The following is a 21,379-nucleotide window of genomic DNA, read 5'->3' as shown; positions in this document are numbered from 1 at the left end:
TCCTTGCTGTGTGTGTACTGTTTTGCAAAATTTCTTGCGTCCGTCAGTGCGTACGCAGCAACAAAAAAAACGAGAATGGATTGTGTGCGGTCGAATGAATTTGAGACGAACGGTTTGCTGATCTTTTCATGTGTTATTTTCCCCCCCCCAAAGTTTCGGACCACCTTGAGTCGGTTCGTGACCTGGAGAAAAAAATAAAAGAAAGCAGAAAGAACCCTAACTAGCTTAGGCATACACTCACTCACATTTATTTCCCCCATCTGTCCCTGCATTCGTCTACATCATGCCACTGGAGGTGATCTACGTGGCCCGTCATGGGGTAAGTGTGAAGTTTTTCTTCTCGCTCAGTTCTGTCATGTCGACTGTTTTTGTTTGACGTTGATGAATTTCCTTTTTGTGCTTCTTTTTCCACGCATCGTCAGAGACCCTTACCCGTCCGTTGTCTTGACTCTTCTTAATTGATTGATTGAAGCTCGTGGCTGGCACTTGCAGATCAAGGGATGCTCGAGACCCCAGGGTGGCCTAGCTAGCATCATGACCATCTTTTGCGGTGTTGTGCACTAGTGTGGTGGAAATGCTGACATCCAATTATCAGTTCAGATCAAACTGGCTCGTTGATCACGCCACTGGCACCTACACAGCGACCCTACGGTCGCCAACTGGCGGAGCGGCTGATCCGGCTCTGACATCCCATGGCGTTGATCAAGCGAGGGAGCTCGGCGAGCGGCTGTTGAAGGCAGAGCCGCCCATTGAGCGCGTCTATTCCAGTCTATACTACCGATGTCTTCAGACAGTCGAACCCTTTGTGCGTAAGGCCATCGTCACTGACAAGCGCCTGTCCATAAGGGGCGAGACTGGTCTGGGTGAGTGGTATGGAGCAGCCAACTTTGAGCACCCGGTCCCAGCGTCCCATGAAATTCTTAGGCCGCTGTTCCCGGGCCTGCTCGACGAAGAGTACAGACCGCTAGTAACGCCGACCCGCATGGGAGAGGGTGTTGATGAGCTGCATGACCGAGTCGCCAGGACCATGGACGAGCTCATTGCTCAGTGCGACAGAGAGGGCGTGCGTGCCGTTCTGCTCTGCTCACATGCTGCCACCATAATCGCTTTGGGCCGAGTGTTGACTGGTGACATGCCGGAGAGCATCGACACTGAGGACTTTCGGGCCTTCACCTGCGGGTTGAGTGTCTACAGGCGACGGGCATCCCCCGCGGGAACGGTATCCGGGACAGTTAAGTGTGACGGCGATGGCATTGCAACCTCGTCAGGGGCCTCTGCTGCACACGCTGCAGATCGTCACAAGGATCTCGCCTGGAGAGGTGGTCGGGGCGTTGGTGGGGGGTGGATGTGTGAGCTCAATAGTGACTGCAGTCATCTTTCACTAGGGGAGGAGCGAGGCTGGTAAGGATCTCGACATATCATGTTGCTAAGCTGCAGAGCCCCAATGCTGACTATACTATTGTGATAGGCGCTTTTCTGGAGACGAGTCGTTCCTTGGTACTGCTTCGGGACAAAGCATGCTCGATGCTGGACAGCTGGGAGTGGTTGTCGAGGGCAGAGGGGGTGGGTCGACAAATCGGGGAAAGCTTTGATACTCGTTGCTTTGCTCCTGGTACTCTGCGAAGTCAGCTTCATATCCTGTCCATACTGGCTGACTGTTTCCTCCCTACATGGAGGCAGTGATTTTCAGCGCACAGACGAGAACCTCCTCCCTTTTCTCCCAGTATGAGACAACAACAAACAATTGAACAACACCATGTCCTCATGTTCATATTTTCTGTTGCGAGGAGTGTGCTATCGTCAACACTATGATTACTATGATATATGCGTACCAGGAAACCAAAATGTGACAGCTGCGGTGTTACCATCCCTAGTTCAAGCCCCCCTCTGGGGAGCACCAGATCTATCCGTCTGCGGGGCCATCGAGTTACGTCAATGGTGGCGTCTGCAACTCGGCTTGGCGTGTTGGGCTGGCCGAGGAGCAGAGTGAGAGGTCATTTTCCTCGTCATAAAATACCCCGCTTGTGAGACAGTGGACAGCTTGGTTTGTTGATGTGAGACAGGCCTCAGAACAGAATGGTCATTGTTTCGAGTATCTACCTTCTAGACGCTCGTTCCTGAATCAGGTAGAGGCAGAGGGGCAAGCCAGCAAAACAAGTGAGAGAGAGAGAACGTGAGCCCTATCGATCCAGCTTCCGGGTCGAGTACTGGTGCGGCCCTTGTGACCCCCAAAGACGCCAACAGGTGCGGCATCAGTTCCTAGTCACTGCTCGCCAATCACAAATGCCGCTTCCAATCTGCGAGAGAGCGGAGAGGGAAATGAACGACAGTCCAATCTCTGCGCAAAAAGATGCTGTGTTGGCGATGGCGGCACGGGATGGGGAAAAGTGATATATGATAGAATCTTGGGCGGTATGTGGGTCCAAAGATCAAAGCGAGCGGAAAAGTTGGCCATCAAAAGACCGAAAAGTCGAAAAAGGCATTCAGCTGAAGTTGGGATGTCCAGAGAGCTGCATTGGGAGGTGGCTTGTTCCTTTCCTGCCTTGTTTACTTTACATGGGACAATGTGCAAGGGCGACGGTATTCGCGCGTCTTGGAAGCAGCTAACCGATGCAAGATGTTGAGTATCTTGCAGCAAGGCTATCTCAAGTCTTGATCTCTGGCAGAGCGCTGCTCTGGCAATGGCCCATCAGATATTGTCTGCATACCTGACTTGTTCTCTCTCTGGCCAATTATAGGCGTGCCATGTTTCATACGACTTGAGAGCCGACGGATAGCCGCCTCGCCCAATGACTGTCAGATGCAGATGAAGGCAGCAGGCTTGAAGATACGACGTACGAGTTGCTACCTTACTTAGCCTACCTTCCCTACTCCCCATCTCGGAGTCCGACGTGGGTGGGAGTGCTGATAAAGCGTGGCCTGCTGAGATGATTCGAAACGCTGAACTGGGAGGAGAGCAGATGACACGAGCCGGGCAGTGCTGATGACGAAGCCAGTTCGAATCTGAAGCCGTCAGCAGAACCTGGAATCGTCCCAAGGGAACGAAACGACGGCTCTAGGCGCAGCACAGCGGCTCCGGCACCTGCTTGCCAAGTGGGCGAGCGGGCGAGCGGGCAAGTGCCTTCAAAGTTGAGAACCGCGGATGCAGGAAGCGTTGTCGTACATGCAGACATCGCGGCCCAAACTGCGGCTGCTACCAAAAAGAGGAAGGGGCAACGGTCATAGAGACCTTTTCGGGCATGGTCAACAGTTGACAGCCGGAACTGTCAGTAGCCATGTCTGGCAGGGCAGTCGCTCGCTCTGGCCAGGAGGTAGACTTGCCCAAAACAAGATTTCCACAGGTCAACATCATCCCCAGTTTCACTGCCTCACTGCTCACTGTTTCGTCTTCGACATCATGAACTCTCTCTGCTAGCCCAAAATCACCGCTTTGTTCCTGGATGGCGCAAAAGCCGCCGACCGTTAGGTCTTTAGGCTAGTGCTGCCTCCGAGGCAGCCCTGATACGAGAAGATGAATGACCTAGACAGACAGGAGCGATCGCTTTCCCCATGCCACGCACATCGCTCAGTCACTGAGAGCTTTTCCTGTCGGACGTTGAGGACTTGCCGCCACCAGCTGCCGGCAAGATCGTGGCTGCCAGAACTCGGAGAGATTTTTGACAGCAAGGCCCGTGGTGAGATCGTCCGGGGCCCATCTGGGGGAACATGGCGTCTTCAGCTTGCGAGAAAACAGCACCCGCTGCAAGGCTGGTGGTGGCAGTGTGATAGCGCACCAAAAAGACTAGACTCCAGATACCATGGCTTGGCAGACTCGAAAGAGGTCTCGCCCTCCATACAGCCGGCACACATCTACCGTACCCCTAGATGCTACACCCCCTTCGCGCTTGGTTGACGCACCCCCCTCCTCTGCTGCGCTCTCCCACCCAGGGTCCTATCGGTTCCGTCCCCACAGCTGCCAGTTTGTCTGCAGTATGAATACCCTCGACGATCCCATCATGGACTCTTGGTCTCAGATCACCCTCGTGGTTCGTCTTCAATACCACCCTCCACTGCTTCCTCACAGAGTGGCATATCCAACGATCCTCTGTCTAGTTCTACAAGCATCCTCTCATCACTCCACCCATTCATCACCACCCATCTCCATCACAACGCAAGAAGGCTCTCACCATGGCTATCATCAGAATCCCCAGCATTTCTGAGCTGGATTTCACACCACCGGCCACACCTTCCAGCACCCTAGGCAACGGTAAATTACCTAGTCCTCCGAATTTGGCATTGAGCCTCACACCTCCTTCAACCCCCCAAACGACAATGTCCAGGATGGATACAGTCCTCAGAGTTCGTCCATCACTGCCCCTGGACCATATCACGGCCCAGACGCGTGCACCGTCAGATCAACTTCCGTCAATCCGGTCTCTCATGGCCAGTGTGCCAGCTCCCAGCTCTCGATACCCCGGGGGCCCTTTCACAGCTCCACCCTCTCCATCGGGCTCATTTTTCTCGGCGGTTTCCTGGAATGGGTCTACCTCTCGCTCAAGCTCAGTAGAGAGATCCTGGATGTCTGACCAGTACTCTCCACCGCTCTTACGCCGCGGCTCATCAGATGGCGGGTCGACAACCATGACTCCCAGTTCCGGGCGGTCAACCCCCGAGTTTCCCATCAGGTCGGGGCGCAGAAACAGCTCCAGAACCGAGCCATACTCTACAAAACGTGTAAGAGGCACTGACGCAGTCGAGTCCTCACCTACAGTAGCAGGCGAGGTCAAAAAGGGGAAGCGCAGCAACCAGAAATACACGACTGAACAACAAGACTTTATTATCTATCACAGAGAAGATCTCACGAAGGCGTGGAAGGACGTCGAACGTGCCTACATCCACCAATGGCCAGCTGCGGACCCGCAGGATAATCGCAAAATCACTGGGGTCCAATGCATTTTTTATCGTCAGAATCTCCTGGTTCCGCTCATGAACAACAGCGATGAGAAGCTACTCGTCTTGGACTCGCCACCATTCTTGACAACCAACCCCGCAGGGGCGGACCCCAAGAACAGTGACTTGGTCCTCAATGAGGATTACGCCGAGTACGTAGTGTACAAGGGTGTTCCTCACCGACTCGAAGAAAGCAAAGTGCGGACGTATGGCCGTCCGAGACTCCTCCTTGAGAGATCGCCGGAGGAGTTGGTTGAACACCGGTACGACTGGCTTCCGAAAAATTACCTTGACGCCGCTCAGGAACTTGGTAAGTTGGTTTGCTTTGTCATTATACGGATTGCAAACGAATTGCATACTGACATGTGATGGTAGCCTCGAAAAGAGACGAACAAAGATGGCGGTGGCTCCAACAATATGGCCCTCGCCCAGACGTGTGGATCGACAGCTGTGAACCCATCGAGAATCGATTCAAGGTTGCCGAAGGCAGTCATCTGTACAAGATGCTGCCAAGATCCCCAGCTGTTCAGCCAACATTAGAGTACGCATGTCGCCCCGTCAGAGTTGCTGAAGGGGGCAACCTTTACAAGATGGCGCGTGAAGTGGTCCAACCAGCGCTGGACCGCCAATATCATCTCGGGGGCCATTGCCAACTCATCTATCAGTCACATATTTGAACTGATGTTGCTTCATTTCAGCACAACATGCAACATCCGGTATGCACCTCTTAACTCTTGTAATAGTTTCTCTGTTTTCCTGTATCCAGTCGAGTGCGGGAGGCGTATGTATTCAATTTTTCCCCTTTGTCATCAACATTGGGACGATTTTTTCTACTTCGAAAAAAAAAGGAAGGTCGTTGTCTGAAAATAGGAGGGACTCCCAGGGCGTCAAGCGAAGCATGTTTACGAGTATGGTGTTTACGCTTTTTTTGTTTCTGGGACGCAGCATCTTCTGGTCTGGTTTAGAAAAACAACGAATGGGCAACGGGGCGGCACAAAATAGCATTGAGTTTTTTGGGGGGGTTTGGCGGGCGGTTTTACCAGTCAGCTTTGCATTTTGCTTATTTTTGTTGGGATGTATTTATGAACTGGGTGGGAAACAACAACAAGAAGAACAACAGCAACAAGTGGGCAAATAATGTTTTGGATGGCAAGTTGGTTTTTTTGGTCTTTGGGGACTAACTTGGGATGTTTTTGTTGTTTGGGATTGGACATACCTACCTACGACTTGAAGCTGGATGCAGTCAAAGGGTTCTAGCTGGCCATGGATGATGGCCTGTTTTTGCACACAGATACACACACACACACACACACACACACACACACACACACACACACACAAGAAACGAGTACATGTGAGGTAGATAGTAATGAAAGAGATAGAACCCCAGTTTTCTGATAATTCTGGACTTTGTTTGACCCTAGGTTTTGGTGATGATGGAAGATGTACTCCACTCCAACTCAGGGGCTTCAGGGGTTTTTTTGATCCGGAGGTATCACGTAATTGGCTCCTCGGCAGTTGAGGTTTGAAGGGTTCGGGTTTCGCTCTTTGAGCAAGTGCCATTTGCCAAGACTTTTCGACGTCGTCCAAGAGCAACGACATCAGCCGTGACGGGTTATGAGTTTAGGATATTGAGTGTGTGTTTTCTTGACTCAAAAGGTTTCTGCTGAAGATTAAACGGAGAAATGACTTGAGGTTTTTGCTTGACTGGGGCAGGCAGGCATATGTGATATTTTCATGATTGGTTGGCATTGCTGCCCCCCCTTTTTTGAGATTTTGTCGAGTTTGAGTGGGAGGAGCGCTCATACCCTCAATCACGGACTATTTCACGGGCACTTTGGGGCATAACAAACCTGACATCACACACCGCTTGAGGGTAGTGAAGGATTATTGAGCAAGAAGCAAAGATGGATATCCGCAGCAATGCCGACACAACAGCAGGAGGGGGCTCCATCGCTGGCTCTGAAGCCCCAACAACAGCTACACCTACAGGCCGAGATGGAGGAGGGAGAGGAGAAGGGGGCAACAAACCCAAGCTCCAGCTCCCAGCCAGCTGCGAGCCGCCCCAGCCTGGGCAGCCGCCTGCTAAACAGCTTGTTTGGATTGCATGTTCCCTTCCTATCATTGCCTTCCACAGTACATCAAGACTGACAGATTGCCCCCAAAGGTCTTCGGCGGAACAGGCCACATGGGCCGGTCCCTCGTCAAGTCCATCCTCTCCCACTCGGACCTCGTCACCACCGTCGGCCGCGTCTTTGAGACGACCCCGGCCCAGATCGCTACTCTCAATTCAGACTCCTGCCTCGGCACTCTGTGCGACGTGCGTGACTATGCTTCCGTGTCGAAAGTGATGGAGAAAACGCTTGATCGCTTCGGGAGGATTGACTGCATAGCCAACTGCTCCGGCTACGGCGTCATCGGCGCGTGTGAAGACCAGGATGAATATGAAGTGCGCAACCAGTTCGAGACGAATTTCATGGGTACTTTGCATATCCTGCAGGCGTCACTGCCGTATTTTCGGCAGCAAAACGGGGGGCGGTATCTGATTTTCAGCTCCACCTCCGGCGCGCTGGGTGTGCCTGGGTTAGGACCGTACTGCGCGACAAAGTATGCGGTGGAGGGGCTGATAGAGGCGATGCTGTACGAGGTTGACAGCTTCGGGATCAAGGCCACGCTGGTGGAGCCGGGGCTGGTGAGGAGGGACGAGCCGGCCGAGATTACAAACAGTCTGCCAACTTGGGGGCACTTTTTGATCAAGCCGGCGAGTGAGGCGTATAGTCATGCGACGAGCCCGGCGTTGCACGCGAAGAGGATGGTGCAGTGGTTGGGGGATAAGCAGCCGACGAGCGCGGTGAAGTGTGCGGAGCTGGTGTGGCAGTTGGGGCATTGTTCTTATCCGCCGTTGAGGTTGCTGTTGGGGAGTTATGCGATTGAGAGTATTAGGGATAGGTTGAGGAGTGTGACGGAGGAGTTGGAGGATTGGAAGCATTTGAACTTTCCGGTGGCGCCGTCGGAGGGGGAGGATGGGGGGAAGGGAGGGGAGGGAGGGGAGGATGGGGATGGACAGGCGGGGGAAGGGGAGGGGGGAAATATTGTTGTTGAGGGGACGAGTCCGGATGGTGGGGAGAACTGAGGCTGATATATATGTTTTATTTGGCTTGGACTCGGGGCTGGCATGGACTCAGAAGCTTAATTTGACCGTCGAAGCTCTTCAGATAAATGGCCGTGAAACTAGTCTAGCGCTTCCAGGGTTGTCCCAACCGAGTCTTCCCAAAGATCAGGGAGGCTGGAAATAACGTTCATCCACACTCCAAGTGGCATGCGTAATTCTGTCTTCATCAGATGCCTCGTGATTGTATACTTACTGCATAGCTGCATATGGCTGGCACTGCTGGAATGACGGATGAAGTTATGCAGCTATCGGTTAGGCTGGCTCTGAAACATTGGATTTCCACTTCTCTTGTGCCCCACAGTCCCACATCAAACCATTCGCCAAGAAACCAACAAAGGAGAGCCGCGACCGCTCGACAGGGGCAGAGAGGTTGATTCGTTGCCAATTTAACAGCATTTGTGTTTTCTCTCCTTCCACGCGTCCGACATAGCCATCCCGCCATACCGCCCTCTGCCCGACGACCCCCACGGCGACGAGACAGACCACCACCAGAACGCTGGGAGAGTGGTGAACGTCTTCTCACTTCAGCGCCCTTCAGCCATTCGCTTGGTCCCTAATTGAGCCGGCGCCCGTTGATACCCTTCGTTCCCTGGCGTTCCGTCGCGGAAACACAACCACTCGCTATCTTGACGGCAACGATCCTACGAAAAACCACTTCCTACAACCGCCAGAATGTCAAATAAAAAGAACGAAGATATCGAGATGAGGGGCGGCGATGACTTTGGAGGGGAGAAGGATCCTTTCCTCGGCCGGGCCTCGCCTGCCACCCTCCGTGTGCGCCATGAGCCTGGCCTGCTCGACAAGCTGGATCACAGCCCCGGCGCCTCCATTCTCGCATACTGCCTGGCGTCTATCAGCATGACCGTCGTGAACAAATACGTTGTGTCTGGCTCAGAATGGAACCTGAACTTTTTTTATCTTGCTATTCAGGTGTGCAACTCTCTCGTGGCGGTGACGGTGTTCCAATAGATGGGATGAACAGTTGGAAGCTGACATGGCGATCTAGTCTGCCGTCTGCACATTAGCGATCCTGGCTTTTAAGCAAACCGGTATTCTCAAGAACCTCGCTCCTTTCGACTCGACAAAGGCGAAGAGATGTATGTTGCTTTTTTTTTTTTAGTTGTTTCAGATATTCGAACTCTTGGCTGACGTACAATTTCAGGGTTCCCTATTTCTCTGCTCCTCGTCGGCATGATCTATACCGGTGCCAAGGCCCTCCAGTTCCTCTCCGTCCCCGTCTACACCATCTTCAAGAACTTGACCATCATTGTGATCGCCTATGGAGAGGTTCTTTGGTTCGGTGGCAGCGTCACCCCTATCACCCTGTTGTCTTTCGGCTTGATGGTCCTCAGTTCCGTCGTTGCTGCTTGGGCTGATATCCAGGCTGCCATTGATGGTGTGGGAATCTCCCCCGACAAGCAGGATGCTCTGTCGACCCTGAACGCCGGTTACGCGTGGATGGGTATCAACGTCATCTGCACTTCTGCGTATGTGCTTGGCATGCGCAAGGTCATTAAGAAGATGAACTTTAAGGATTATGACAGTAAGTTTCTGGCGAGACTACGACGATCAAAGTTCAGTAGACTGACACCCAATAGCCATGTTCTACAACAACCTCCTTACCATCCCCGTCTTGGTTGTCTTCTCCCTGCTGTTTGAGGATTGGTCGTCTGAGAACCTTGCCCGCAACTTCCCCGAGGAGACCAAGAACAAGCTCATGATTGGAATGGTGTACTCCGGTTTGGCCGCCATCTTCATCTCGTACTGTTCGTCCTGGTGCATTCGTATCACCTCCTCAACAACCTACTCCATGGTCGGCGCCCTCAACAAGCTCCCCATCGCCGTCAGCGGTCTCATTTTCTTCGATGCTCCCGTCACCTTCGGCAGTGTTACTGCCATCTTCCTGGGTTTCGTCAGTGGTCTTGTCTTTGCCTGGGCCAAGGTTCGCCAAAAGGCTCAGGAGGCTCTGTCCCTTCCTACCACCAACATGAGCGCCAGCGCCAAGAGCAACAGGGACGCTGCCAACTCATGAGCACTCATGAATCAACAAAGGGCTAACTCGAGTATTCACAACGCACCTCTGGCGGCGGCCCCTTCCAAAGCATAATTCTTTCGCCATCCGACCCGAACCTCCCTCCTGGTCCTGATCTCGGCGGAAGGCGTAAGAATCGAGACTTGTTGTTTTTCTTTTCTTTCCTGTACATGACGTTTTCGCGTTCTCGGGACCCCCTTTTTTAGCCTTTAGCCATTTTAGTGGATGATCTATTTTTCTTTTCATTTCAAAAACAAGCATAGAAAGTGTGTTTTGGCAAAGGCAAGGCGGGCGGGCAGGCAGGCAGGCAGGCAGGGCGGGGGGACGGACAAGGTTTTTGGTTTTTGTAAACGGCGTACAACCTGCATAACATCATGTTCTCTCTCTTCTCTCTCTCTCTCTCTCTCTCTCTCTCTATCTCTCTCTCTCTCTTTCTCACTTGCAAGTACGAACGCGCGTATGCGTTGCATGACTGGGCGTATTATTTTGGAGGGCGGGCTGTGAAAGTTGACACAGGCAGACGCAAGCAAACAAAGATGCATGATGAGACCGTGGCTGACTGGGAGCTGGGGCTCTTGTGTTCGGTTGGGCGTGAGGGATGATGAGGGGCGAGGCGGGTTTGGAATGGGTATGAGTTATATAATGTATGTCAAGAATAGGCGGGGTGGGGACGATGAGGAGTGGTGTAATGCGATATTGACCATGTAAAACGTCCGTGAATGTGTTCAACAGTGATTTTGGTTACATATCTGATGCTATTAAATTGATATAAATCCTCCACCACCTACTTAACACCTGACCAACAACATGATTTCCAACAGCCATCATTCACCCAACCCCCAACCCAGCCCCAACATGCTTTTTTGGTTCTCTTTTTGAAAACATATCACCACTGATCAACCCCAACCAACCCCGTCTCAACACTCTCGCTCAACCCCCACAGATTCCTGTACCACGACCACGCCCCCGCCACCAGCAAGACATAGTACCCCACCGTCCAGAGCCGGTTGATCTTCTTGTCCCCGTTCTCGTCTGTGACCCGTCCCCAGACCTGGGGGAGGCCCATGCAGTTGCAGAGGGCGTGGACGGCGCAGACGCCGAGGAGGCTGCCGGTGCGGAGGTAGAGGAAGTTGGCGTAGGAGCCGAAGAGGGTGGTGTACCCTAATTGGAATACGGACCGCAAAAGGGAAGCAGAGACGGGGACGGCGGGGTGGGTGAGGCGGAATTCGTAAAAGTGGTGGATGTGGGAGAGGCCGAAGATGAGGGGGGAGAGGAAGAGGGTGCTGGATAGGGGGGCCTGGGAGAGGAGGAGGAGGGGGAGGGAGGAGGAGCGGAAGAGGATTTCTTCTGTTATTGGGCCCTGGAACTTTTGTTAATATTTAAAGGGGGGGGGGGTGGGAGAATGGGGGGGGAGACGTACAGCGATGTAATTACGGTAGTCGGTCCATTCTGTTAGGGTTTCTCGCAGTGGGAGAAGGGTAAACCATTGTTTGTAGCCTTTTTCGACTATGAAGTAGCTGTACAAGGGGCCCAGGAAGAGGAGGGCGGTCAAAAAGAGGATTTTGACTGCTGGGATCAGGGCTAGTGGGTAGACTCCTAGGAGATGGAAGATTGCTGATGGTGAGAGGGAGGCATAGCGGGAGAGGATTAGGGAGGTGGTGAGTGTGCAGATGGTACAGGACAGTGAGACGGAACGGATCCGGGCTCGGATCACCGAGGGGGCATCGCGGGAGAGGGTGGGCGATGGCCGGGTGGTGGGGGAGAGGTAAAAGGGGATGAAGTAGATGAGGGCGTAGAGGGCCAACAGCAGGTAGGCTGTCGAAGCTGTGAAGGGTGGTGGTAGGGGCTCTTCCTCTGTGAGACGGTGTCAGATATCTTGTGTGACGTGAGATGGGTTGGGGGGGAGGGGGGGGGTGGTAAGTACCCTTGTGCCAGGGGTTGAACTTTTTGAGTACTTCTCCAAGAGCTGGCATCTTGATTTTGTGATTATACAAGCCTGCCCTGCTGACTGTTTGAGTAGTAACGTCAGGCTGTGAGCTGTGAGAGTGCGCCTCCTGCTTAGACGCTCGTCAGGAGAAAGCGCGCGGCTGCGGCTGTTGATCAATGCTTGTGAGACGATGGGCTGCCGAATCGGGTCCCGTTTCAAGAATCGTCAATCGCCAAGCAAACTCTTGGGTTTCTGTCAAACTTTCCCAGACGGACGGGAAGGAAGATGCTCGCGTTTTTTGCTCCACCGAATCGTCGCGTGGGTGTGGTGGGTTCCGTGTGTGTCCCGATCGATCAACAACCGCCTTCTTCTTCTTATTTTTAGAAGTCTTCATTCGACGTTGCATCTGGGATTTGCCCACGATACTTCCTCCCAGGACCAGGAAGGCGGGGAGTTTGTTGTTGGTTGGAGTTGTGCTATACTCAAAGCTTGACACAGTTGCGGGACTACCGGAATTTTGTGAAGCTGCCTTTTTCTACGTTGCATTCCGTTTGTTTAAGCCGACATGTTATTGCATTAGCTTTAATTGTGTCCTCGGAACAATGCTTAGATTGTGCATGGCAAGTCTGACTATTCTTTCACATCACTTTCTATCTTTTTTTGTTTGTAACTTCTGAAGCATTGAGCTGCTCATTGTAAAGCTTTATGAAAGGCCGTAGTCGGCATAAATGCACAAATTGAACGCGAACTAGACGCGAATCAGGTACGCGCTCGTCTGTTTTGCATAACAGTTTAATTAACACATCCACAGTAGTAGGCGCGTCCCCTGCCGAGCCCGACAGCCGCATCTCGATTGCATCTGTGCTTTCCACAGTCGCTCACCACCGTCGAACACGTATCCCAGGCTCCATTCTGCCCGCAGTAGGCAATGTGACAAACTGCAGATGCTGCAGTGTTGCAGGTGTCAGTGAAGGGATTCGGCCTGTGTTGCCGTGGCACTCGCCGGCGCCACAGAGCAATTGCAGCGAATGTTCTTGGGCACAGGTGCAGCCATTGTGTCAACTATCAAACACCATCGACGGCCATCATCTTGTTGATGTTTTGATGACAACAGGCGAGGAATGATGCAGGGGACATGGCTGCAGAGGACAGAGCGGAGAGTTGGCACCACTCGCCGGCCGCCCCGAGCTTGGTTGCAACATCACCGGCCCAGAAGTGTCGGTGGGAGAGCATCATCGTTCCTCCCGACCAAGCCAAAGTTTCAACGAAGCTCGTTTTGGCGAGGTTGAAGATCAAGACGTCGAAACGCTAGCCTCGATGTTGCGTGACACAGCCCCGTTGACCCCAGAATGGAAGAAACCCCAGGCCGGACGGACGCTGGCTAGGTCGAATTGGGACAGTTAGCGACCGGTAGCGATGGCTTTCACCCTATCACAGCGCTGCAGAGAGTGGGTACGCGAAATTAAACTCTCAGCCTTGTTCTGGAAACTTTCCAGCGGTCAAGCGGTGTCGCCCACTGTCTTGGGCATTTCTGGTTCTCGTCCGCTGTTCGTTGAGATGGCAGCTCCTGAATGCTGCATAGCAAAACAGACGCTGGCCAGCGAACCAATCGGCGGCATACTGAGCTTTTTTTTTGTCTCCTCAGTACTCCGTATCATCCAATCTCTAATTGCGACCACCATCCACCTCCGCGACTCCGCAACACACACTCTCTTTCATCTTGGGAGTACCCTCCATTCCGGCCAACTCCCGTTCCATCCTTTTTTCCCCCTCACCCACGAACCTCTCACCACCCACCCCCACGGCCAGTGGCGACCTCTTGTGTCGCGTGGAGGAGAGAGAGCAGCCGTAGCCGTAGCCGCCTTGTCCGGCCGTCCTTCTTTTGGGTCGCATACTCCCGCCTTCAACTCTTCGGGATAGCATTGCACCTATTGGATCCCGGTGCTTCACGCTTTTCTGACCAGACGCCGCTGTCTCGCCATCCCACCACTACTTCACAATGCTCTAAGCTTCCGGCCTGAATATTCTACCTACCACCACCCACCCTCTTTTGAATCCAACCTTAGCCAGTCGTTTCTTCTTCGATTCTCTTCAACGCACTCTTTTTGCAACTTTGACATTTAATTTTTATCGCACCGACACAGGCTCCATCGCCTTCGCCCGCCTGCCCGATCACCTGCCTTGCTGAGCTGAATCATTTTTCCCAGTATACTCCCTGAACGCATCACGACCAGGAACCCAGCGTACGTCACTCACGCGCGAACAGAATCTCAAGACAAGGTACCCTTCATCTTCAAAAGAAACACGCCACTCGACCACGTTTTCGCGACGACGTCTGATTTTTTTTCTTCTTCTTTTTGGCCTCCTTCCATTCCGGACTGTGCGTATGAAACGGTTATGGAGATCTGACTGTCCACTTTCTGAATTTACAATCGGACCCGACGGATCGAGAGCCTCCCGGCCCCGCACGCCGGCCGTCTCACCCAACATTCCGGAGCCATGTCGGCGCCCGACAGCCGACATGGCCCGCCATCAACACCGCTCCATGAGCGATCAAAATCAGAGAGCGCCACCAAGTCCGGTATCCGTCTCGTCCCATATACGCCGCCGAGAATCGATGGCGATGAGCGCGCGCCAAGCCAGCTCTCACTGCGCGAAAATGCACCAAGCCGCAATTCCAACCGAAGCAGCGATCAGACCATCCGACTTGTTGGACACTCGAGGAGCAGGAGCAGCGGGCTTGCAGAGGTGACAAATGCGGGTGCCCCATTGGAGCGAGGGAGGAGTGAAAGGGTTTCAGGCATGAAACCCTTGGTCAGCCCCTCGGGGGTGGGCCAAGCGTCTGAAGATTCGCCCAACATCACGACATATCCTACATCGACTCGATCTTCCCGCGTAAGCGAGTCGCCATCCCCAGCTGGGTCGTCCCAAACTACCACCAGGTCCAGGTCCTCGTCAAGGGCCCCTTCCAGACGACGCACCATCATCATCACCAACCCTGACAAGACCTTTACCCTTGTCCGCAATGACCCAGAAGCAGAGTCCTCTGTCACGCCCAGTCCGCTCCCAGCACGCGACAGCCTTATTTCCCCTACCCTGTCATATGCGTCCAGATCGAGCACGCATGAACGGCCTTCGATCCTCTCTTGGGCCGAGAGTCGCTCAGAGACCCCCATGACGGGTGTAAGCACCTTCATCCCGGATCACACACCATCTGAGCCGCCCTCTCCTGCACTCTCATCTCCGGGCTCTTCAACCATACACTTAGCTGAAGATCCTAATCCTGCATCCTCTTCGTCCCCTTGGAACTACCGCATGGTCGGTGGCCTGCGAAAGGTAGCCCAGACGCCCGAGCCCCCCGCCATCAAGGAGCCTCTAGCAGACTCGCTGCCCTCCGACAGACCTCTCTCCCCACTGATTGAAGACCCTACTGGCAAGGAGGAAGAGGTGACACCCACCAAGCCGCCCAAGACGATCGTGTCGAAGACGTCTTTTACGTCTGCTGTGTCCGACCAAAGCATCGATACTGTCTCCGTGAGCACGAACTACAAGGTCTACGGTCCCAGCTCATCGCCTGCTCAAGAGTCCAACGACAGTCTCCTTTTCAACCGACCCGGCACCTCCAACTGGGAGGTCTTGGGTGAAGCTTCCCCGGCCCCTGCTTTCAAGAACAGCCCATTGGCATCCTCAGCCTCGTCGTCAACAGGGGAGAACGATAACTACGTCGTCCATGGCGAGGCGTCACCGTCGCCATCCGGATCTGTCATCGTCGTAGCCAAGAAGCCTCGTCCAAGCTATTCCCAGGAGAGCTTGCGAGTCGCGCCGCTCAGGCCAGTGAAGAAGAAGTCGTACGAAAACTTTGGATACTACAAGCAACGGTCTCGTGAGAACCTTCGCTCGCGCACTAATTCTGTCCACTCCTTGAAGAGCGTCGGTTCTGTTATTGGCAAGCCGGAGCCGGCGTTGTTGGTGCCTCCAGTTACCGTCAACCTTGGGCTGCTGTCCCCTCGGGCCGCGCGTGGAGGTGAATCGAGCAGTCCTTCGCAGCTACCCTCATGGTTGGCGTCACCAACCACAGGATCCTCCTCCAGGCCTGAGAGTTCCAACACACAAGGACCATCGGTCTCGATGATTACCGCGACTCCTCATCAATGGAGTTCACAGCTCTCCACCGTCCAGTCTGAAAGCGAAGTTGAAAGCAGCCCAATGCCTACCCGATCTGTTTCGCCATTATCCGAGTCCTCCGGCGGCCATCACCGTCGTCGCAGTAGCGCCGGATGGGTCAGCTCCATGCACAGCCGTCAGATGCCCAGTGTCTCTTCGTCCATCGCTGGCCAACTGGAAGAAGGCGCCAATACCAGCTCAGGGAGCGATTCTCTTCACCGACCGCAGCCGAGCTTGTCAAGAGCGAGTCCACAGATCCGTATGGTGCGTGATCAGGACGAGCACGGAGATGGAATTGCGGACCTGGAGCACAGACCCTCCAGGGCAGCACTCTCGAGTTACTTTACCACCACCAACAGTTCCAGCAGAGGCCTTCACTCCAGCGGTAGCTCCCGTTCTCGTGGAAATAGCTTCACTTCCGAGGTTCCCGCCTGGGCCAAGGTCTACTATGGATCGGGCGAAAGACGCTGGCTTGGAAGGTCTCCTTCTTTCATGTCTATCTCGGAAAGCGGTAGCAGGCCGGGCAGCTCAAGATTCTACAACGACGGGGATTCACCCACCGACGAGCAGTTCCCACCTAATATCTACAGCCCCAGGAAACGCGCGAGAGAAGTCCCCGGCGACCATCCCTTTTTCGGACAATCGGAGATGGGTATCTCACAAGCACCTGCCCAAGACTATAACGTATTCAGAACATTGCGCCAGAAGACATCCAGCATCTGGTCCCCACATCTTCGTCAGGATCGACGCGCCAGCCGCTACAGCATGTGGGACCCACCCAGCATCAACTGGTCGGCCGATACCAGTTTGATGGGCAAGCGGAACATTCAGGTGGTGCTCTTCATCATTGGCTTCATCTTCCCATTCGCCTGGATGGCCGGAGCTCTCCTGCCACTGCCCCAGCGGTACTCTCTCGAAAAGGGAGAGAAGCAGCCCGAATACCGTTACCAGCCCCAAGCTGGAGACGAGAGGAGATTTGAAGCTGTGCGGTGGTGGAGGAACCTGAACCGGATCATGTCGATTGTCGGTCTTCTCATCATCGGCGCCATCATCGCCCTGGCCGTTGTTGGTGTTCAGCAAGGATGGGGACAAAACTCGCCATAGAAACTCATCACATTAATCACTCACTCACAATCATACACAAATATCACTATGCCCAACCCAGGGCCCCAACCACTACACAATCTTTACAAACCTACCACATACATTCGCACGTGCGCTGTACATCCATCCACTCACCTGGATTGGACCAACCTCGACCAAACACACGGTCACAACGATTTGGGCATTTTTCTAGGCCCATCTCAGTACATATACAAACATCTACCGGAACGAATTTCTACGACAGCTTCGACGACAGCACAAACACTTAATGCCTGACGGTTTCTTTTTTGACGTTGCAACCTCAAAATAGAGCATTGGGTTTTTTCTTTCTTTATCTTGACGGATTAATGAGATGCCTTTTTGGCAGCCCATTTCCTTTTTTTTTTTCGCAGCCAACGAATTTTCTTGTTCAAGATTTCGCTTCTTATCTCTTTTCAAACGTGTCGTTACTATCATTTGTTTATCATGTACATCCTCGTGCTATAGCACAGGTGGAAGAGCCAAGAGAAGACCGGGCGGGCGTTTTTGAACAACAACGAACAATCGGAGATACCCCGTCGTTTTTTTGTCTTGTTTGCTTTTTTTTTTTGGATTACCAAATGCCATTATGAGAGTCGGGGCGAAAGGGATTATCTTCTGGCGGTTGGCGAGCAAAGACGTGAAGTATACACATACTTTACACACAAAGCCTGGTTTTTTCTTATCGTCTGTATTACCATCATCATTTGTTGGGGGAGAAAGCTATTTACAACGGCACCCTATACTTATTACTTAGTTTTTAAACCTTGTTTTCTGGTTAGCTACCTCCCTCCTTCCCCTCTCTTGAAAGAAAGGGAGTAGGTGTTGGAAAGGGGGCGGCGGCGGGTTTGGCAGCTGGGGGAAAGGGGGAAGAAAGAAGCTGCGAAAGATTATGCAGTATTACGATAGTCATGTGCGAAACGTAATGCAAAAACATTTTTTACCAGGGTCATTTTTTTATCTGATGTGCTCTGGAAAGTTTCCAGTGATCGATGGAAATCTCTCTCTACCCAACAAAGATCTAGATTACGTGGTCGAGATTTTTGTTGTTTATATCGTGTCAACGGCAGTGGCCTGACTTGTGGGCTGTCTTCCTCGACATCGTCCACGAAAAACCTAGAACAGCCCAGCGACCGAGTGTGTGCGGTTTGTGACTATCATTCCCCATCTGCCAAAGGACTCAATGATCATTTAAAGACCTAGAATACTCTTGAACATACTTCATAACTCAGTTGACGTCTCTTCTAACCCATATATTCAACAGCAAAATCCCCCCTTACCATGTAGCCAGCAAAGGAATAGACAAAGCACAAAATCTACCCATTGACCCTGTCCCATCGCCATGCTTCAACAAATCACACAAAATGGATATACCAACCTCCGTCCTCCTTTCCTATCTACACACTCCTCCTTCCCCCAATATATTCCCCCCTTTCAAACCCCCACCTACATCGCCTTCTTCATATCCTTCACCAAACTATTCTCCCTACTCCTCGCCCTCCTAACCTCAACCTCCCTCTTCACTTCCCTAACCATCTCATCCAGCTCCTCCTCCATATCCGCCGAAATCCCCATCACCGGCTCCCTGCTCGAGCTGAGACTGTCCGTGCTCGCCGTCCTCTTCAAATCCCCGCTCTTCTTATCAGTCACAACCCCCGCCTTGGCATTTCGCTGCTCCAGCGCCTTCTTCACAACCTTGACTCCGGGGGAAGCAAAGAAGCCCATCAAGACCACTGTCCCAACCACGGCGTAGAAATACACCCTCGCCCAAACCGTAACCGAGCCCGAGAAGGACAGAATCAGAAACGGAGCGGCCGCGTACGAAAACGTGAGCTGGGTCGTGACCCAAGAGGCGAAATCGTAAAGCTTCTTGGAGGGAAGGGGCTGCTGAGTCTTGGGGTCGAGGAAGAAGGGGCGGAAGAAACGGCGGAGTTCTGCAGACAAAATAATTAGCTTGAGTTAATGAAACAAACAGGCGAAACAAGAAAACATACTCTTCGCAACAGTCTGAATAAAACTCGCCAGCACAAACGACAGATAATACCCAGGATAAAACCCATGCCAGAAAGCCGAGGTCGTAAAAGTAGCCAAACTAGCCCTAAAACCAGGCTTCTTTCCCCTAGGCGTGACCCGCAGGTAGACGTAGTTCCTCAACCACTGATTAGTATTGATGTTCCACGCCCCCAAGTACCCCCTCGTGTTCTGTGCAAACTCCACCTCCCAAGGGTCGATATTCCGGAGCCTGTCCCAAGACACTTTTCCAGTCTTGGGGTCGACACCCTTAAAACCCAGGCCAGCCAGAATGCACGCGCCCTCTGTCATGGTCCAGACACCATAGTACTTGCAGCGCGCGGTGAAGCCAACCATGTGCAGCACCACCAGCCGGTGGAGGAACCCATACGTCACAAACTTATCCTCCAAAAGCACCTCGGGGTAGTAGTGGGCGGATAGCTTGAGGAACGAAAAGGTCCAGATCAAACCAAGGGCTAGCTTCTTCATGGCGGGAGTCCCACTGCGGGGGATTTTGCGCTTGCGACGGGTAGGCGGCTTCTTGGACGGATCAACATTGGCGGGCACCTCAAACATGGTAGTGTCAAGCCACCTGCGGTACTCAACAAAATCAAATGCGGGACCGATGAGCATGCTGGGGAAGAAGAAGACATAGCCCGCATAGTTGAGGAGACTAGGGAGCTCCACGAGGCGTCTGTCTTTCTGAAAGTCGGAGAGGTCAGCCTCGGGAAGAACGCCATCAGCCACGTTCCAGCAAAAGGCGCTGAGCTTCATGACCGCGACCATTTGGGCGCCCGTGATGTCGACTGAACGGGGGCTGTTGGCTTGCTGGCGCGCAATGTGGTTGACGCTCATGTGGCCCATTAAAAAAACGAAGCCGACCCATGGCATGTACGGCGAGCCCCGCAGGTATTTCGCGATGGCATATGTCCCGATCGCAGAGATTAAAATCGTCCGGAGGCCATCCCAGAGGTCGAACAGTCCGACGAGGTAGAATAACGAGATCGAAATCGAGAAGAGGTTTTTGAACTCGGGCCGCGCATCGGGAACTCTTTTTAGGAGGCCAGCAAGAGGATACGATAGGAGGAAGGAGAAGACGAGTTTTACTGTTCCGCACGATGTTAGCACCCGGAGCAATCATACGATTTTGCAGCTCAGAACTATTATAGAGAACAAACGTACACTCATCTGGGCCAGCGCCGATCCTGTCGGCTAACCAAACGAATGCTATAAGAGACAGACGACGTCAGCAAACCGACACCCACAACTCATCTGGAGGGGGCATCCATACGCGCGTTTATGAAGGGTATCATGGTGACCAGTGGTCCTGGTTTAACGAATGCGCAAAGGCGTAACGAAGGCGGCTGTCTCGAAGTAGTGTTATACCATCACGAGGTTGGTTTCGATCAGTGGGGGGACTGAAATGGTTGCTGAGGAAAATCACGGCAATGGCCGTTTGCTCTCGGATCGGCGAGTGGGTTTATGCGACAGGGACGTGGCAAGAAGGTAAATGACAACCAAATAGTGTTGAGGTTCAGATGACAAAGAAAATAAAGAGAGAGTTTCTTTGGTATACAATTTCATCCAAAGTGCTTGATTAACGATGCAGTGGCAGCCGTTTTTTTCATCGGATCGTTGAGGATGCCAACTACTGTCATGAACCGTTGGGGACTGATGGGGATTTTTGGTGGGTCCACTGCTGTGACATCACCAGACCACATCCGCACCGCTGCGGCGCTCGCTTTTTGGCATGTGCTGAGCATCGCTCATTGGCTCCACTCTGGCGCCCCCTAACCCTATATCAAGATCTACCTATGGACATGTGGTGGAATGGTATGATATAATACATGTAAGGTGTACAACACCCAATGATAGTATTTTGACCTGGTGACAGGTCGTTAACACACCGCGGCTTCGCCTCGTTATGCGGTTTTCCGTGTCTCGGTTTTTGTTTTGGTTGGACCTTCAGAGGCAGAGGGGTGAGCGGGGCTTTGGAGATGAGATTGTGTTGTAAGATCCAGAT

General features: G+C 53.0%; 8 protein-coding genes across 8 annotated transcripts; 6 read left to right on the top strand and 2 right to left on the bottom strand.

The window, feature by feature from the left end:
• Positions 1-283: 283 nt before the first annotated feature.
• Positions 284-1,592, top strand: TFC7 (C6 zinc cluster transcription factor-like protein; the record flags this gene model as incomplete). The annotated part of the gene is made up of 3 exons (XM_062881815.1): positions 284-319; positions 596-1,401; positions 1,469-1,592. The coding sequence occupies 3 exons, from the start codon at positions 284-286 to the stop codon at positions 1,590-1,592; spliced, it is 966 nt and encodes a 321-aa protein (XP_062728001.1).
• A 2,575-nt stretch (positions 1,593-4,167) lies between these two features.
• On the top strand, positions 4,168-6,402 carry QC761_702260 (uncharacterized protein; the record flags this gene model as incomplete). Its single annotated transcript, XM_062881816.1, has 2 exons — positions 4,168-5,239; positions 5,305-6,402. 2 exons carry the CDS (start codon positions 4,168-4,170, stop codon positions 5,604-5,606), a joined length of 1,374 nt encoding a protein of 457 aa, XP_062728000.1. The 3' UTR covers positions 5,607-6,402.
• Positions 6,403-6,836: 434 nt separating this feature from the next.
• On the top strand, positions 6,837-8,062 carry ADI1_2 (1,2-dihydroxy-3-keto-5-methylthiopentene dioxygenase; the record flags this gene model as incomplete). Its single annotated transcript, XM_062881817.1, has 2 exons — positions 6,837-7,034; positions 7,097-8,062. The coding sequence occupies 2 exons, from the start codon at positions 6,837-6,839 to the stop codon at positions 8,060-8,062; spliced, it is 1,164 nt and encodes a 387-aa protein (XP_062727999.1).
• A 397-nt stretch (positions 8,063-8,459) lies between these two features.
• VRG4 (GDP-mannose transporter into the lumen of the Golgi) lies at positions 8,460-10,768 on the top strand. Its single transcript, XM_062881821.1, has 4 exons — positions 8,460-9,031; positions 9,108-9,198; positions 9,264-9,754; positions 9,804-10,768. Exons 1-4 carry the CDS (start codon positions 8,774-8,776, stop codon positions 10,131-10,133), a joined length of 1,170 nt encoding a protein of 389 aa, XP_062727998.1. The 5' UTR covers positions 8,460-8,773; the 3' UTR covers positions 10,134-10,768.
• Positions 10,769-11,019: 251 nt separating this feature from the next.
• RCE1 (CAAX prenyl protease) lies at positions 11,020-12,106 on the bottom strand (the record flags this gene model as incomplete). The annotated part of the gene is made up of 3 exons (XM_062881818.1): positions 11,020-11,493; positions 11,554-11,987; positions 12,058-12,106. 3 exons carry the CDS (start codon positions 12,104-12,106, stop codon positions 11,020-11,022), a joined length of 957 nt encoding a protein of 318 aa, XP_062727997.1.
• Positions 12,107-12,662: 556 nt separating this feature from the next.
• On the top strand, positions 12,663-13,372 carry QC761_0103960 (uncharacterized protein; the record flags this gene model as incomplete). Its single annotated transcript, XM_062873149.1, has 3 exons — positions 12,663-12,684; positions 12,872-12,981; positions 13,175-13,372. The coding sequence occupies 3 exons, from the start codon at positions 12,663-12,665 to the stop codon at positions 13,370-13,372; spliced, it is 330 nt and encodes a 109-aa protein (XP_062727996.1).
• A 1,187-nt stretch (positions 13,373-14,559) lies between these two features.
• On the top strand, positions 14,560-17,328 carry QC761_702290 (uncharacterized protein; the record flags this gene model as incomplete). Its single annotated transcript, XM_062881819.1, has 1 exon — positions 14,560-17,328. One exon carries the CDS (start codon positions 14,560-14,562, stop codon positions 17,326-17,328), a length of 2,769 nt encoding a protein of 922 aa, XP_062727995.1.
• Positions 17,329-18,576: 1,248 nt separating this feature from the next.
• ale1 (Lysophospholipid acyltransferase) lies at positions 18,577-20,669 on the bottom strand (the record flags this gene model as incomplete). The annotated part of the gene is made up of 4 exons (XM_062881820.1): positions 18,577-19,280; positions 19,341-20,462; positions 20,539-20,583; positions 20,648-20,669. The coding sequence occupies 4 exons, from the start codon at positions 20,667-20,669 to the stop codon at positions 18,793-18,795; spliced, it is 1,677 nt and encodes a 558-aa protein (XP_062727994.1). The 3' UTR covers positions 18,577-18,792.
• Positions 20,670-21,379: the final 710 nt, after the last annotated feature.

This window comes from Podospora bellae-mahoneyi, chromosome 7 (genome assembly GCF_035222275.1).
Source record: "Podospora bellae-mahoneyi strain CBS 112042 chromosome 7, whole genome shotgun sequence".
Classification (NCBI taxonomy): Eukaryota; Fungi; Ascomycota; class Sordariomycetes; order Sordariales; family Podosporaceae; genus Podospora; species Podospora bellae-mahoneyi.
The sequence above is the reverse complement of the archived record's forward strand: the minus strand, read 5'-3'. Positions and strand labels throughout refer to the sequence as shown.

What these genes read in the sequence shown, in the direction of transcription:
- VRG4 (XM_062881821.1), top strand. Translation starts at nt 8,774, where the DNA reads ATGTCAAATAAAAAGAACGAAGATATCGAGATGAGGGGCGGCGATGAC. An exon ending in TTTTTTATCTTGCTATTCAG is followed by an intron (nt 9,032 to 9,107) that starts GTGTGCAACTCT and finishes ATGGCGATCTAG; the next exon opens with TCTGCCGTCTGCACATTAGC. An exon ending in CTCGACAAAGGCGAAGAGAT is followed by an intron (nt 9,199 to 9,263) that starts GTATGTTGCTTT and finishes GTACAATTTCAG; the next exon opens with GGTTCCCTATTTCTCTGCTC.